A 14138-nucleotide genomic window follows, 5' to 3' on the forward strand; every position below is an offset into this window, starting at 1 on the left:
TTCTTTATTAACTCTGTCGGGAAAAACCGTATAGGCTAAAATAGGGGGTTCCGCTTCCTCCATCGGATTTTGTACGGTTTCATTTAGCCTGTGAGTCTTTGAAATAACGGGATTCGCACCGGTGTGCCTCCGGCGACGTTTCGGCCCATGCCGTATGTTTCAGCTTTTGTCTCTGCCACAAATAGGTTGTTATCAGCCAATAGCCGCCTCGCTGATGTAAGCAGATAGGGGAAGGTCATAAGGCTTATGCTTGTGCTCTCCTTGCCATGCTTCTTTGTTAGTTTCAAAAGAGCCGGTCACGTGATACATGTGCTCAGCGGAAAAGTGGCCGCCGTAGTGGCAGCTTATGGCGGAACTTTTCCGCCAGTGTTCCTGCCAGCTCCTACCAGTTTTTCTCGCACTGCCGTCGCCCCCACCCCCACCATAAACTGCCACCAGTTTTTCTCGCACTGTCGTCGCCCCCACCACTAACTCCCACCTTGGCACACCTCATCTCTGTTTTCGCGCACAGTTTACTCCATCTACAATGGAGCTGATATCTTTTAAACCCGAAATCCTCGAAAGGATCATCCCCGACGTCTCCTTAGAGAGGCACCTCAAGATCGGGATCCGCTCGAACCAAAGATTGTTTGATGAGTTCAAAAACATCCAGATTCTTTCTCAAAAATCGTCTCATTTGCTCACCACCTCATACATCCAAAATGGCAATACTCTTGTCATTTGCAATATATCATATGGAATCACCGAGCTCTTGGGTGGGGAAACCCCGGAACAGTACTCCTCGGTATACCCTACTCTTTCTATCTCCAGAGGCCGCTCAGGAGCTCCCACTGATGAAGAAATGAATCTCTCTCAAAAGCTATACGAGTCGACTTTGCACAGCAGAATATTACCATCCAATTCACTAATATTCAAACCAAAGGTGATGATCGATGATAATTTGGAAGACTTGGACACAAACAAACAGTTCAAGTTCAACCTCTTTGTGAACTTGAAGGTATTTGATCGGTCTGGTCCACTATTTGACGTTTGCCATTTTGCCTTGGTGACTAGCTTGAAGGCTGTTAAATTGCCGGTGATATACTTGAATGACTCGTTTGTAAAGTTGTCTATCGACAACTTACTTGCCTACCCCGACGCCGAGTTGGTGCCTTTACGTTTGAACATGGAGGTTCCTTTGGTGTCCTCCAACTTTGGACTCTACAACTTGGATGAAAAAAATCTCATCATCTGTGACTTGGAAAACGAAAGTGAGGAATCTAATATAATATCCAAGGTCAATGTGGTATCCGATGGTAAGGCTTTTAATGAGTTTACGTTAATCAATGGAAGTCTCTTGAACATCACAAGAGATGAAATTAAATCTTTATTAAGAACATCTAAACAAAGAGCCAAAGCCATAAATAGTGTATAAACTTTAATTTCACTCGCTTTCACTGGACCCTTTGTCTTTATCTTTACTTAACAATCGCTTTTTTGTGTCGAACGTCAGGTCATCCTCCATTAAAGGTGAACGAGACTTCTTCCCACTGTTGAAATTTTCAACCTCTATATCGGCCATTGGAGTGCCTTCTTTCTCTGGCTGTTGGACTTTTTCATCCTGATCATAGTTTTCGACTTGGGTTTCCAATTGGAGAAAGTTATTCTTGAGTATGTTCAAATTGGTCTCGTACTGTTTTTTACCTTCTTCAATCAATTGGCTGAACTTTTCGCCTCCAAGTAGGTTATCCTTGGTTCTCTTTCTGTAAAATAGGAGATATGCTGCACTGGTAATGACTTTTTTAGGATCTTCTATTGGAGATACTCGGCTGTCATCGAAGTAGTACCACCTGTTATCTCTGAAGTTAAGTGCAGATCCAGTGTAATGGCCTCCTCCTAGTCCACCGTAGTGATTATCCACGGCAATCAAGTCGTAGGTCAATTCTCTGTCAGGACTGTTTACATATTGACTCATATCCAATCCTTCTATGGGGAAATCAACTGTAACATCAATCTTATCACTGAAGCTTCTTGCAACCTGGAACCTCTTCAAATGTATCGTCAATATATCACCTGTGTTCCATATTTTTATGGTTTTCGTAGCTTGTTTATGATCCTTGCATCTAGGACAATACCATAAATCTTGATCTCCAAGAACTTCTGGTTGGTAAAACTTGTCCAAACAATCGTACAACGAGATGGTAGACTTCTGTTTGGCAATCAACTTGGCCTTGTTGGCTTCAAGTTCAGGGTTAGGAATTTCTTTCAAGATTTCCCAGGTTCTGGTGTTAGCATTGAACAATTGCTCGTGAATCTGGGAATCCCATTCGCATACTAATAAGGTATTTGGACCAACAAAAGTGGGATGATTGTGTTTTTCGATATTGAATCTGAGTTCTTCTTTTGTTTTATTGTTCAAAGTACTGACTGAATCGAATAACAGTCCCAATCTGTCATTTTCACTACTTTCCAGACTGGAATCTAGAGGCTCACTTTCATCATTTGCAGCTCCTTCACTAGAAGTTGGAGTAACTTCTTCTTCATCCACTTCTACTTCGTTTTCTTCATCCAATTGGACTTCTTCTTCGTTGGACTGTACTTTATCTTCATTCTCTTCATCCTTCGCTTCGTACTTGACAAGAACATAGTCTTCTTGTCTTTTGTAATTAGGATAATGATAGTAGTTGTATTTCAATTCGGGTAACTTCTCACCTAACTTTGGCAATCCTGTCAAGGTGGGTTTGATGTGAGGGAAATGAACCTTCTTTCTTGGATCTGGTCTAAACCTAGGATCATCAAGAAATTTAATGGTAAAACCAAAATCAGCACTGATTTCAGGATCCCCTAATGAAACGTCAGAGTCATATCCTTCATCCACCTCAACCTCAACTGGTTCCAATGCAAAATCCTTCTTGGAATAGAACTGTTTATGGACCGTCTTCAATTGCCTGTATTGAGAATTGATGTCAACAGTGGTCAATAACTGAATAGCCTGCTCGAGTTTGCCTCTGATCCTTCCAAATGATTTGGCTTCTTCATCGGTTAAGGTAATGAATAAAGGAACTCCAAAAACGTTGGCAATGTTATAGGATTTGTCTTGATCCGGCAAAATATTGAAAACTGGTACAACCTTATCTACCAGCAGGTGAGGTATTATATAAATCAAGACATTGTCATTTGCTCCAATCAACTCACTAATGGGAATGAACTTGTACTTCTTGTTATTGGATTGGAAGTCTTGGTACACGTAATCGTTGAAGATTTCATACAAGAACAAGAAATCTTTTGGAACGTTTAAAAATCTTGTCAAATAACTTAATAGTTCTTCGTAATTAGACGTCTTATTCAATTCGATTTGCAACTTCATGATTCTATCGGGTACCTGTTGATTAAAGTCCAAGTTTACCACGGTGAAAGTATGATACCACTTTTTCTCAATCGGTAATGGCAATGTCAAGTCATTGAAAGGATCATAGGTTATGGACGTCTTCCCACAATCTGGACAAACTAAAACACTTTGATATAACCCCGAAAACAAATCCACAATAACCGAATCATTCCGCTTTTTATATTGGTCCCAACTTATATCAGCAAGTCTTTTTATCGCTTCAGGATTGTCTATATCTTCATCCTTCAATTCGGGCTTCTCAAGGTATGGTTTATCGTGTATCCGATTCAAATCTTCGTGTAAGGAATCCAAAAGCCAGCTTAAAAACTCTTGACTGTCCTGTTGTTGATACCCTTGGAACATGGAGGAGTAATGGCCAATGGTGTACTTGAATTCTCTTGGGGACAAAGCGTTCAAAGAAGTGCCGTTAACCGACTGATCGCTGAACAATTTGTGCAACAAGGACCCAAACGACTGGGCCATATTACCGTTGTATCCCAAGGGGTTTGTCTTATTCAACTCCTTCATGAACAAATCAAAGAAAAAGTAGTAGTTGATTTCAGGAACATGAACCAAACATTGTAATGCACTGTTCATATAACAAGTGTTTCCCAAATTGATCAAGCCTGAATGCCCTCCTGAAGATAAGGAGTTTTGAGGATCAAACACTTCAACGTTGATATTGTGGACGTACTGACTAACTGGGAAGTTGCCGGTTTTGTCCTGAACCTCGAGTAATAAATGATACTTCAACATGTTAACCAGATGATGTTTCAAGGTGTCTCCCAATATGTTCTTAAATACCACGCTTTTCGAAGGAATATCGACAAACTCCTGCAAGGTGATAGTGCTGGGAAGATCGTCAAGATTATCACCATTTAAGAACCATACTCGGAATTCTCCTTTGGTGTTTTTCAAAACATACCTCTTGACAGTATCCAACAAATCCTGGAACGTCGAAATCTTGGAAAGCGAAACACTCTGTGGTTTGGAGTTGTGGCTATTGTAGACCTTGGTGCTCTTGCCCAACGTATGCAAAACAAAATATGGAGGATACTTCTCCACTATCTTATTGCCACTAGCATCTATAATCAATGCCCGAGCTATGGGGACCCCTTCCAAGCCAAACCACTGGGACAAGTATTGAAACACCTTTGGATGCACACACACGCACCGGGATTCGTCGTCTTCAGTCATATACAATAAACCACTCGAATCAACCAATTTCTCGGTGTTGACAGGACCAATCTCCTGTTTGAGGAGCTTGAACGAAGCTATGTCACTGTTCAAGAAACTAGATAAAAATTGGTTTGGGATCAAGTTCCAGTAGTCCCCTTCTTGGCCTTCTGACACGTTAAGTAAATGGGTGATCACCTGTCTCTTCTCCACAAACAGCTGGGAATCCTCCTCTTCAAGTGAGTCTGATTCAGCCCCTTCATCGCAAGATACACTTTCGGACAACTTCAAGGGCTCACGCATGCTTTCCGCACTTGTGCCCTCACTGTCAGTCATGGGCTCTGATTTGATACCGAAATCGTTGTCGTCCATTGAGTTCCAGGTGTGAAGTTAACAGTGAGTGTTTTTCAGTCGCACTTTGAAAGCATCGAACGACAGCTGACAAAACCTGGGGCGGACACCGCGCGGCGATAGTGAGAAGTGGGTGCGAGCTCCGGGGGCTTTGGAGATGATTTACTGTACCCCCATCAGCCTAAATATTATTCCACCCGATCTTTTCTAGTGTCGGAGCTTATTGTGTTTGTGGTAAGTTACGTTTGTATCAGATTCGAACTATGTGCTCTATAGTTTGTTTCTGTTGAGTTATTTAATTTCGCTAAGATAACTTTAATTGGTCAAGATAAGTGATATTTGCAACTATTCCGATCCCTGGAGAAATTTCAAAATTTTTATAAAAGTGTCTCAAAAATCCAGAAAAAAACATAGACAATACTAACACTCTTCAAAACTCATCACTACCTTCAGTATCTCATTATTTCCCTTTGTATTTCCTCTTCACTACCAAATCCCTCCAGATATTTTTATAGGTCGTGTGCGGCGAAAGATTCTGGCGCACCGTTTCTATAAAGCGAGAACCAGCTGTACGGGCTATCCACATAAAACTACACTTCAAACATTATCCAAAGCTCATATTCTAGGGTATACAGAGCCCAAAAGACGCAAAATACCAATACAATTGTCCAACATGAGCTCCAAAAGCACAGACTTGGACCTTCAATTGGTGGACTTTGTGTGTAACAAGCTCTTCCCCAATTTTAACATAAACCAGGAGTTACTATCCAATTGGCAAGTTGACTTGATAGATAACGTCCAGGACTTGTCGATTCTCACCGCTGTAATCGAGGAGGAAGTTGTGGTTGGAACCTTGATGAACGATAAGTTGGCGTTGACCCATGATCATATGGTTGAGTACTTCCGCCAGTTCCATCAGCTAGATGACGAGGTTTATGGAGACTTCAAGATCATCATGACCGAGTTGATTTCAGTGATCTTCACTATGACTTACTCCTATAAGATACATATTGTTCGGTGTAATATTCACAAGTTGGTACTTGATAGCTTTCTACTACGAGCATCTAGGATGCAAATTCTGGACTTAAACGAAGATAAGCCACTGGTGCTTGGTCAACTAATGAAGTTGTCAATTGACTTATTGGAGCTTGGCTGTGACACAGAAACAATGCTCAATATCACCCACAGGTTGATGAAGACCGCTTCAATTGACGAGAAATTGGTATTGTTGCAATTCATGAATAATGTCTTTACTAGCTACTCAAGTCATTTCAAGTTCTATCTCCTAAAGAACTTCGCTACCAGTGCAATAGCTGTACCATTCGGTAGCACGCATCATCCCAATTTCAAGACATTTTCAATACATTCTTGGTTCAAGATAAACCATCAAGATCTAGAGTCTGACTACTCTGATTTACCCTTGATAACCTTATTCAAGATATCCAATTCTTCTAGTTTCAATTCATGTAACTTGAAGATTCAATTGATTAACTATAACCAGTTCATGATTGAAATCACCAACGAAGCCAATCAAGCAAAGATGCAGTTCTCATTCAACCAAATATTGAATGTTGACCCCAGTAAGAATCAAGGCTTTACTCATTTTGTTTTGACCTTCGATAAGTACTCGAATTTCAATCTTTTTGTTGATGGAGAATACTCAGAGTCCATTCCTTGTCCAGAAGAAGGAAGAAACTTCAATGCTTGGGATAAATTGTATTTTGGTGATGATGAAAATGACAGTATTGCAAATAGAATATCCAACAAGGATGAAATGATTTTAAGAAATTTAACTGTTCTTGACGTAAATTTGTCAAACCAGTGGATAAACTTGTTTTACAATCTTGGACTAGGATATGAGTGGAATTTCAAGGAGTTCTCCAATGACAACATCTTCAACTTACTAGACCATTTGAGCTTTAAAGGTCTTTGTAATGTTGCCCTTAAATTCAAAGAGATCACTGGAAAAAGGAAAAGAAGAAACAGTTTTAAAGAATCATTATCACATTTCAACAACCTGAAATCAACATCTGCTCAACCCTTCAAGAATAACAACAAGTATTTGGCCAATGGCTTGATGGTGAAAAACCTTATAGATAAGAGCCTGATCGCAAACAGCCTCATATCCACAAAGTTCAAAGATTCAGATATCGTTTTCAGCAGCAATGATAACCAGTATCTTGAAAATCTTGAAAACCCTTTCTCGTTGAATCCAGATATTTTAATTCATAAGTCAGAATCCATGCACGGTGCGTTCTATATAATAGGAGGCACTCCAATGATTTTGAGGTTCATTGAAACAGTTATCAAAGACACCAAAACAGGACATCGTGATTTCATGCTAGTACAATCTTTGAACCTCTTATTCAGCATTTTGAATAACAGTTGGAGACTCAGTAAAGAGTTTGAAAACATCAGTGGTTACGGGATCTTGTCTATTATATTGGCGAATTATAAATCCTCAAACAGATCACTTGAATTCAATATCAGCCCTGACTTGAGGCATTTGGTTGACCCCCAATCCAACAATTTACTAAGTTTGATCTTAAATCATACAGGTTACGATTTTGTTAATCCTACGGACTCGGTGATTGTTAATCCCAATGCTTACAGGTTTTTGGTGTTAGACTTCGACTTGTTCAATTATTCAAGCACTTTTTCAACCTTACTCACTCAATTCAATGTGTTAATGACGGAGAGTAATTTCAGAGAGTTCAATCTAATGGAACTAAACAAAATGAAGCTTCTTAAGAAATTCTTCCATTTCTTGAAGAGTCTGGCCTTAATACACCTTGAAGTTACCGATGAAATACTGGACAAGCTCGTTTCCACATATTCTGCAATTTTGAAGGCTGATATTTCTGTTGAGAATATTAGGGCAATTTCCCATTTCTTGATTTACTGCTTTTATAGTACTCCAACGGATTGCAACCAGAAATTGGCCTTGCTAGCGTTGAAGTCATTGACAGATACTTTATGTGATTCAGATTCAAGTATAAAGATATTGAAGAAATTTTCTAGGTCCATCACAATTCATTGGATTCTTTTAATATTGAACTTTACTTGTCCTAAGAATCTGTCTGTTGATGACAGGGATGTGGTAATTTGTGGAATCAGGCTATTAGCCAGATTACTAAGTATTTTGGGACCTAACGTTATCAAAAAGTTTTTTGAGATGAACAGAGGGCTTGATATCTTGACACATTTCTTGAAAGATTGGTGGTCTAATGATGAGGTTTTATGCCAAATATACTTAGCAGCCTTCGGTATCAATCCCAGAGAGCTAGATGATGAGAAAGAATTAGTCCTGCTTAATCAGCTTATTCCCTTGGCTGACGATCCTAAAAATCAGAAGTTCAATAAACTTGTTATACCAGAATTCCTTTATCTTTTGAACAATCTAGTTTTGAACTCGGTTTACAAGCTAAGTGAAAGCAAAGGAAAGGTTTTGAGTGCTCCGAGTACCCCTACATTGAAAGGCAGCAACTTGGATATATCATTAGATGCTATCCACTTAATAAGCCTGTATGCTCAATCAATCGAGAAAGGTTATAACAATATCAAACCATTGTCAACCTTTTATCTTGAAAAGAATTGGTTGGATGGAGTATTCGAGTTAATAGGATATTTGAGATTGTTCTTGACGTGGGAAAACTCAGAATTATTACAAAACTTTGGTAACTGCTATAACAGGTTGATTCGGATTATGACCAACATTTTCATTTCCAAATTGTTCAATTCCTCCAGCTTTTTTGAAATCTTCAGCAGATTAAATGACTTTAGCAAGAAACTTATTCTTGAAACAATATTTCCCCGGATATTTGATCACATCAATGAGTTCATAAGCCTATCAAACTTCATTTTCAATGAAAAGGAGTTTATGAACGACTCAATTCATTTGCTTTTGTTCTATAATTCCGAATTTGTCAATCAAAACTTTTCAATCAATGAAAAAGACTTATCCAGTTTTGTTCTTTGCATATTGTCAATATTAGAGGCAAAGCAAAGCTCTAATGTTTCTTCTATAAGACAATTAAGAAGCTGTCTCGGAGAGTTGGTGATCTTGAAAATGGAAAAGATCTTGAAGGATGACAAAGAGAGCAGAGAGTCAAGTCCTCTGGTAGAAAATTTGACTGGAAACTTGCCCAGTAATCCAAATGTTGAGAGGTTTAACGAAACTGTCAAATTGGTGCTTGAAAGACAGATGATCATATTCCAAGCTGATGTCTTGAATAACGAACAAACGGCTGCAGTAATAGTACTTCTATTGGGATCCTACTTCAAGATCTTGGGTTCACCAGATCTAGTGCATACTGATCATTTGTTCAATCTTTTGAGGACAGTCTATATGATGAGGCAAGAGAATTTTCAAAGCATCATCGGATTCATCACAAAGGATGTGGACTATAGTGCCTGCTTAAATCTTGTGAATGACTTCTTCAACACTTTAATAACCAAGAATGACGAGGAAACATTGAAGTTACTTTCCAGATTTCCCACCTACAAACACATTTTCAACCAGAGGTTCTACGCTATTTTGTCCAAAGCAAATGAATCATCTAAGATCCATGTTCAAAATATTATAAGCGTATCGTTGAGTAATGGAGGGCACTTGGGACAGCTTGATAATATTTACATCAAGAGTTTCGAAAGAGATTGCCTGCAATTGAGAACTCAAGTAATGGCGAATGAGATGGTTAAGTTCAACAGAGTTAACCAGGACAACAAGGAGAATATCTTATATTTTGCAACAAGTTATAACTCGTTGAAGATTGAGACGGAAAGATTATATCACCATGGTGATAGCCCAAAGTTCAACTATACACTTGACTTCATCGAAAACTCAGATAGAATGAGAAAACGGTTAGTGATTGAAGACCAGCTTTCAGATTCGGAGAAGCTAGCGTACAAGATCAATATCCCACTAAAAAGTGTACCGAGCATTCCTAATAGCCAAAGTGAAAGGTCATTTGAAGTTTACAAGAATGCAATTGACAACAGTGGTATCAACACACTAAGTCTTTCAAGCAACGATATCTTCATGAACTTAGGTGATGAATCCTTTGAGATTGTCGATGACTTGGGAGATACAGTAGAAGATGACACAGAGAACGAGCATAATACAACATATGAAGATAAGAACAGAAAGGTATTGAGGAGTTTATATTTGGGAGATCACATTGTATCTATTTGGAACATAAGCCAGATCAATGGTTTGGCTCCTATAGAAAGCTTGATGATTCTTGGATCAACTCATGTATATGTCATCGAAAACTACTTCCACCAACAAGACGGAAACGTAATTGATGCACAAGACGCACCATTGGAGTTGAGGGACCCATATGTGCAATTGGTCAATACCCAATCGGCAGAATTTTCCAATCACTCATCCAAGTCTCACAAGAGCAAGAGCTGGAGTTTGGACACATTAAGCTCTATATCCAAAAGGCAGTTTCTTTTAAGAGATGTTGCCTTGGAGATGTTTTTTACGGATGGAGCTAGCATATTATTGACCTGCTTTACTTCCAGAGAAAGAGATTCGGTCTACAATAAGCTCTACCATTATTGTGTTGGAAAAGGATTGGATTATGATTTGAACCAAACTTTACAGTTATCGTCTTCGTTATCAATTTCCAATAATCAAAGCACAAGCTCGTCGTTTGCTGCAATGCTAGCTTCTGCTTTTTCATCTAATACCCCGGATAATGTACTCGCAGCCACCAAGAAATGGAAGAATGGAGAAATGTCCAACTTTTACTATTTGATAATCATCAATACGTTAGCAGGTAGAACATTCAATGATCTTACCCAATACCCAGTGTTTCCATGGGTGATAGCTGATTACACCAGTGAGAAATTGGATCTTTCTAAACGTGAGACATTCAGAGATTTATCAAAACCCATGGGAGCCCAAACTGAAGGAAGAGCTTCTGAATTCCGCGAACGTTATGAAGCTTTAAGCAGCTTGGAAGACGAGGCTGCTCCAGCATTCCACTATGGAACTCACTATTCTTCGGCGATGATTGTGACTTCATTTTTGATTCGATTGAAGCCATATGTTCATTCGTATTTACTACTCCAAGGAGGTAAGTTTGACCACGCAGACCGACTTTTCAACTCGATCGAAAAAGCATGGCTTTCTGCATCCAAAGACAATACCACTGATGTCAGAGAGTTAATCCCCGAGTTCTTCTTCCTACCCGAGTTTCTAGTCAACGATAGTCACTTTGAGTTTGGAACTTTACAAAATGGAGATGTCCCCAACAATGTGGTATTACCCAAGTGGGCCCATGGTGATCCCATGATATTCATTCAGAAGAACAGAGAAGCTTTGGAAAGCCCATATGTATCAGCTAACTTGCATTTGTGGATAGACCTCGTGTTTGGCTGGAAACAGAGCGGATCAGAAGCAGTGGAGTCGTTAAATGTTTTCCACCATCTTTCTTATAATGGGGCCATTAATTTGGATAACATCAATGATGAAATGGAACGCAAAGCAGCTATTGGCATGATCAACAACTTTGGACAAACTCCAAACAAGATTTTCACTAAACCGCATCATAAGAAGGATGTATTGAATTTACCCAATTACTACCTCACTGAGATTGACGACACAAAAGCCCCCAAAATGATCTTTGAATCCAAGTTAAGAAGCAAAATCAGAAAGATTGAAATCAGTTCCAAGACTGGCAAGTGGATTGGGAGACCCAATTGTGTGGGAACCGAAAACGACTTGTTGATTCGAAAGTTAGGAAACATTGACGACAAAACCGGATCGATAATGATCAACAACATGTCGTTTTTAGATCTCCATAGTTCTTTCATCACTTGTATTCTACAGATTGGGTACAAGAAGTTTTTGACTGCTTCCGATGACGGTCTTATCAACATCTGGAAATGCAACACAGAACCTTGCCTAAACCTTCAATTTCATGGCATTCTACGGGGCCACACATCACTGATTCAAGAGCTCAAGTTCAGCAAGAGCTTTAAAGTAGGCCTATCATCTGACAGCAACGGTAATGTTATTATGTGGGACTTTGTGAGATTCAAGTTCATGAGATGCTTGGCTAAATCGGACCAGAAACTGAAGGTATTGATAGACATTTCCAACGACAGTGGGAATGTGGCTATTCTTTCACAGTCAACTAACACGTTAAAAGTCTTCAGTTTGAATGGGGATTACATCTTGGAAACACAATTGCCTCCAGGCACAATCACCAGTCTCAGGTTCGGTAGTATCAACAACTCCGGCATCGAAACTGGCAAACAGCTGATAGTAAGTGTCCACGCCTACTGGAGCGACGAATTGATATCTTTTGCATACGGAGGAGGAGACAGGCATATAGACATCTACAATCTCAAACCAAATGAGAAACTAGGAGGTTGGGAATTGTGTCGATTACTGAAGATGGGGCTCCGGTTTGACAAAATAGGTGATATCACTGCTTACGAACTTATGAAGAAAATTACAGTAGACCCTGAAGACAAACTCACCAGGGGTTACCTCAGCATAATTATGGGAGACTGCAACGGACGAGTCTTTCAATGGTAGAATTAATCTGGTTTACATAGCATAATAAAATTGAAGATATGGAAAGGTGCGACTTCAAAAATAAATAAACCTGTTGTCATTATTTGATAGTTCATAGAAAGCCAATAAAATGATCCTTAATCTGTGGTTACCACCGATTCTGGTGAAAACGGTGGGAACATGCGTGATATGGTACGGTATATCGTCTCTCACCTCTCAATTGACTAAGCGGATCTTGGTGGAATACAGGTATCCGTTGTTCCTAAGTCAGTTCCAGTTTTTGACCTCCTCGTTGTTGTCACTTTTGTTTATCGTGTTGGTAAGAGTATTTCCTCACATCAGGCAATACTTCCCCACCGGAAGTGTCCCTACTGATGTAGAGAAGCCTGTTATCAATTTGGGTGCTTTTTTGAAGATTCTACCGTTGGGACTCTTTCAGTTTTTTGGAAAGTACTTTGCCTTGAGTGCTACATCATTACTTTCCTTAGCGGCCGTTTCGAGTATTCGAGCGTTGTCTCCCTTGGTCATTGTGTCAAGCTATCGTTTTGTCTACAAGATCAAATTCCCTCTTTTGACATATTTCTCGTTGGTTCCGTTACTTGGAGGAGTGATTTTAATCATCACTTCGGAAGCCCCAAAGTCCAACTCTAAAGGTGAACCCACTAGTGAGTTTGGATTTGATTCGGGTCAAATCAAGGGATTTGTGTTTTGTTTCATCAACTTGATCATCTTTGCTGCTCAAAACATCTATGCCAAACAATTGATAACTTGGGATACCGATGACACAAAGAGCCTTGCCATCAGCACAAAGAGATCAGAATCTCCATTTGATTCGAATGCAAAGGACCACAAGTATATCAGACAAAGAAACAATCTGATCAGATTGCCCTATTCAACGTCAGACTTGAAGTTGGATGAAAAAAACGAAGATGTTCCAAATCCAAGCTATGAAAGCTATCTTCTGCCTCTTCCCCAGAATGGCCATTACACCCACCAGAGTGCTCAAAGCACCGACTATTCCAAGGAGGTTCAAACCAATAAATTCAACTTGGGGAACCCGTTTGCATCGTTCATTAGTGACAGTGACAAGATCACCAAGCCCGACCAGATCACCACCATATTCTACTGTTCTATGATTGGATTTTTTATATCCGTCACCGGGTTCCTCCTCAACGAGCTTCCCCATGTCCTCGATATTCTTCAGGGAAGATTAGAGGATTCGACTCCAGATACCAAATCAGGTATTCTATGGGTGTTTTACCTCATTCTTTTAAGCTCGTTGTTTCATTTCTTCCAAACCCTCTTAGCATTTCACCTTCTTGGTCTGATCCCAGCCGTGTCATACTCAATTGCTTCATTGATGAAGAGAATATGGCTCATCACCGTTAGTATTGTGATGGCTGCCAATAACCACGATCCAAATAAATACTTTGGAAAGCTCACCAGTGGGCAGTTGTTGGGGCTTCTTCTCACCGGCTTCGGCTTATATTGCTACGATAAGTGGGGGTCCAAAGCTGTCAAAACCAAGACGTAAACTATAAACAGAGGATGTCTGTCATTTGTGTACTATAATATATGGAAATGTTAGGACAGCTGGAATGCACTGTTTCAACTAAGACCAGGGGTCTTCTGAAACCGTGTCCTGTTAGCCCTTTCGCTCGCTCTTGAATAGGTTGTAGAGAGTGGTAGCCGTAGATGTTAAAGCTGTCA

At 39.7% G+C, this 14138-nt stretch overlaps 4 protein-coding genes across 4 annotated transcripts; 3 read left to right on the forward strand and 1 right to left on the reverse strand. All coding sequences in view use genetic code 12, as the record gives it.

Annotated features, from left to right (window-relative positions):
• Nucleotides 1–526: 526 nt before the first annotated feature.
• On the forward strand, nt 527–1414 carry PSN45_002689 (uncharacterized protein; the record flags this gene model as incomplete). The annotated part of the gene is made up of 1 exon (XM_006684075.2): nt 527–1414. One exon carries the CDS (start codon nt 527–529, stop codon nt 1412–1414), a length of 888 nt encoding a protein of 295 aa, XP_006684138.1.
• A 9-nt stretch (nt 1415–1423) lies between these two features.
• Nucleotides 1424–4915, reverse strand: PSN45_002690 (ubiquitin C-terminal hydrolase; the record flags this gene model as incomplete). Its single annotated transcript, XM_006683887.2, has 1 exon — nt 1424–4915. One exon carries the CDS (start codon nt 4913–4915, stop codon nt 1424–1426), a length of 3492 nt encoding a protein of 1163 aa, XP_006683950.1.
• Nucleotides 4916–5567: 652 nt separating this feature from the next.
• On the forward strand, nt 5568–12449 carry BPH1 (beige protein-like 1; the record flags this gene model as incomplete). Its single annotated transcript, XM_006683886.1, has 1 exon — nt 5568–12449. The coding sequence occupies one exon, from the start codon at nt 5568–5570 to the stop codon at nt 12447–12449; it is 6882 nt and encodes a 2293-aa protein (XP_006683949.1).
• Nucleotides 12450–12558: 109 nt separating this feature from the next.
• PSN45_002692 (uncharacterized protein) lies at nt 12559–13962 on the forward strand (the record flags this gene model as incomplete). Its single annotated transcript, XM_006684074.2, has 1 exon — nt 12559–13962. One exon carries the CDS (start codon nt 12559–12561, stop codon nt 13960–13962), a length of 1404 nt encoding a protein of 467 aa, XP_006684137.1.
• Between the last annotated feature and the right edge of the window lie 176 nt (nt 13963–14138).

This window comes from Yamadazyma tenuis, chromosome 3 (assembly GCF_029203305.1).
Source record: "Yamadazyma tenuis chromosome 3, complete sequence".
NCBI lineage: Eukaryota > Fungi > Ascomycota > Pichiomycetes > Serinales > Debaryomycetaceae > Yamadazyma > Yamadazyma tenuis.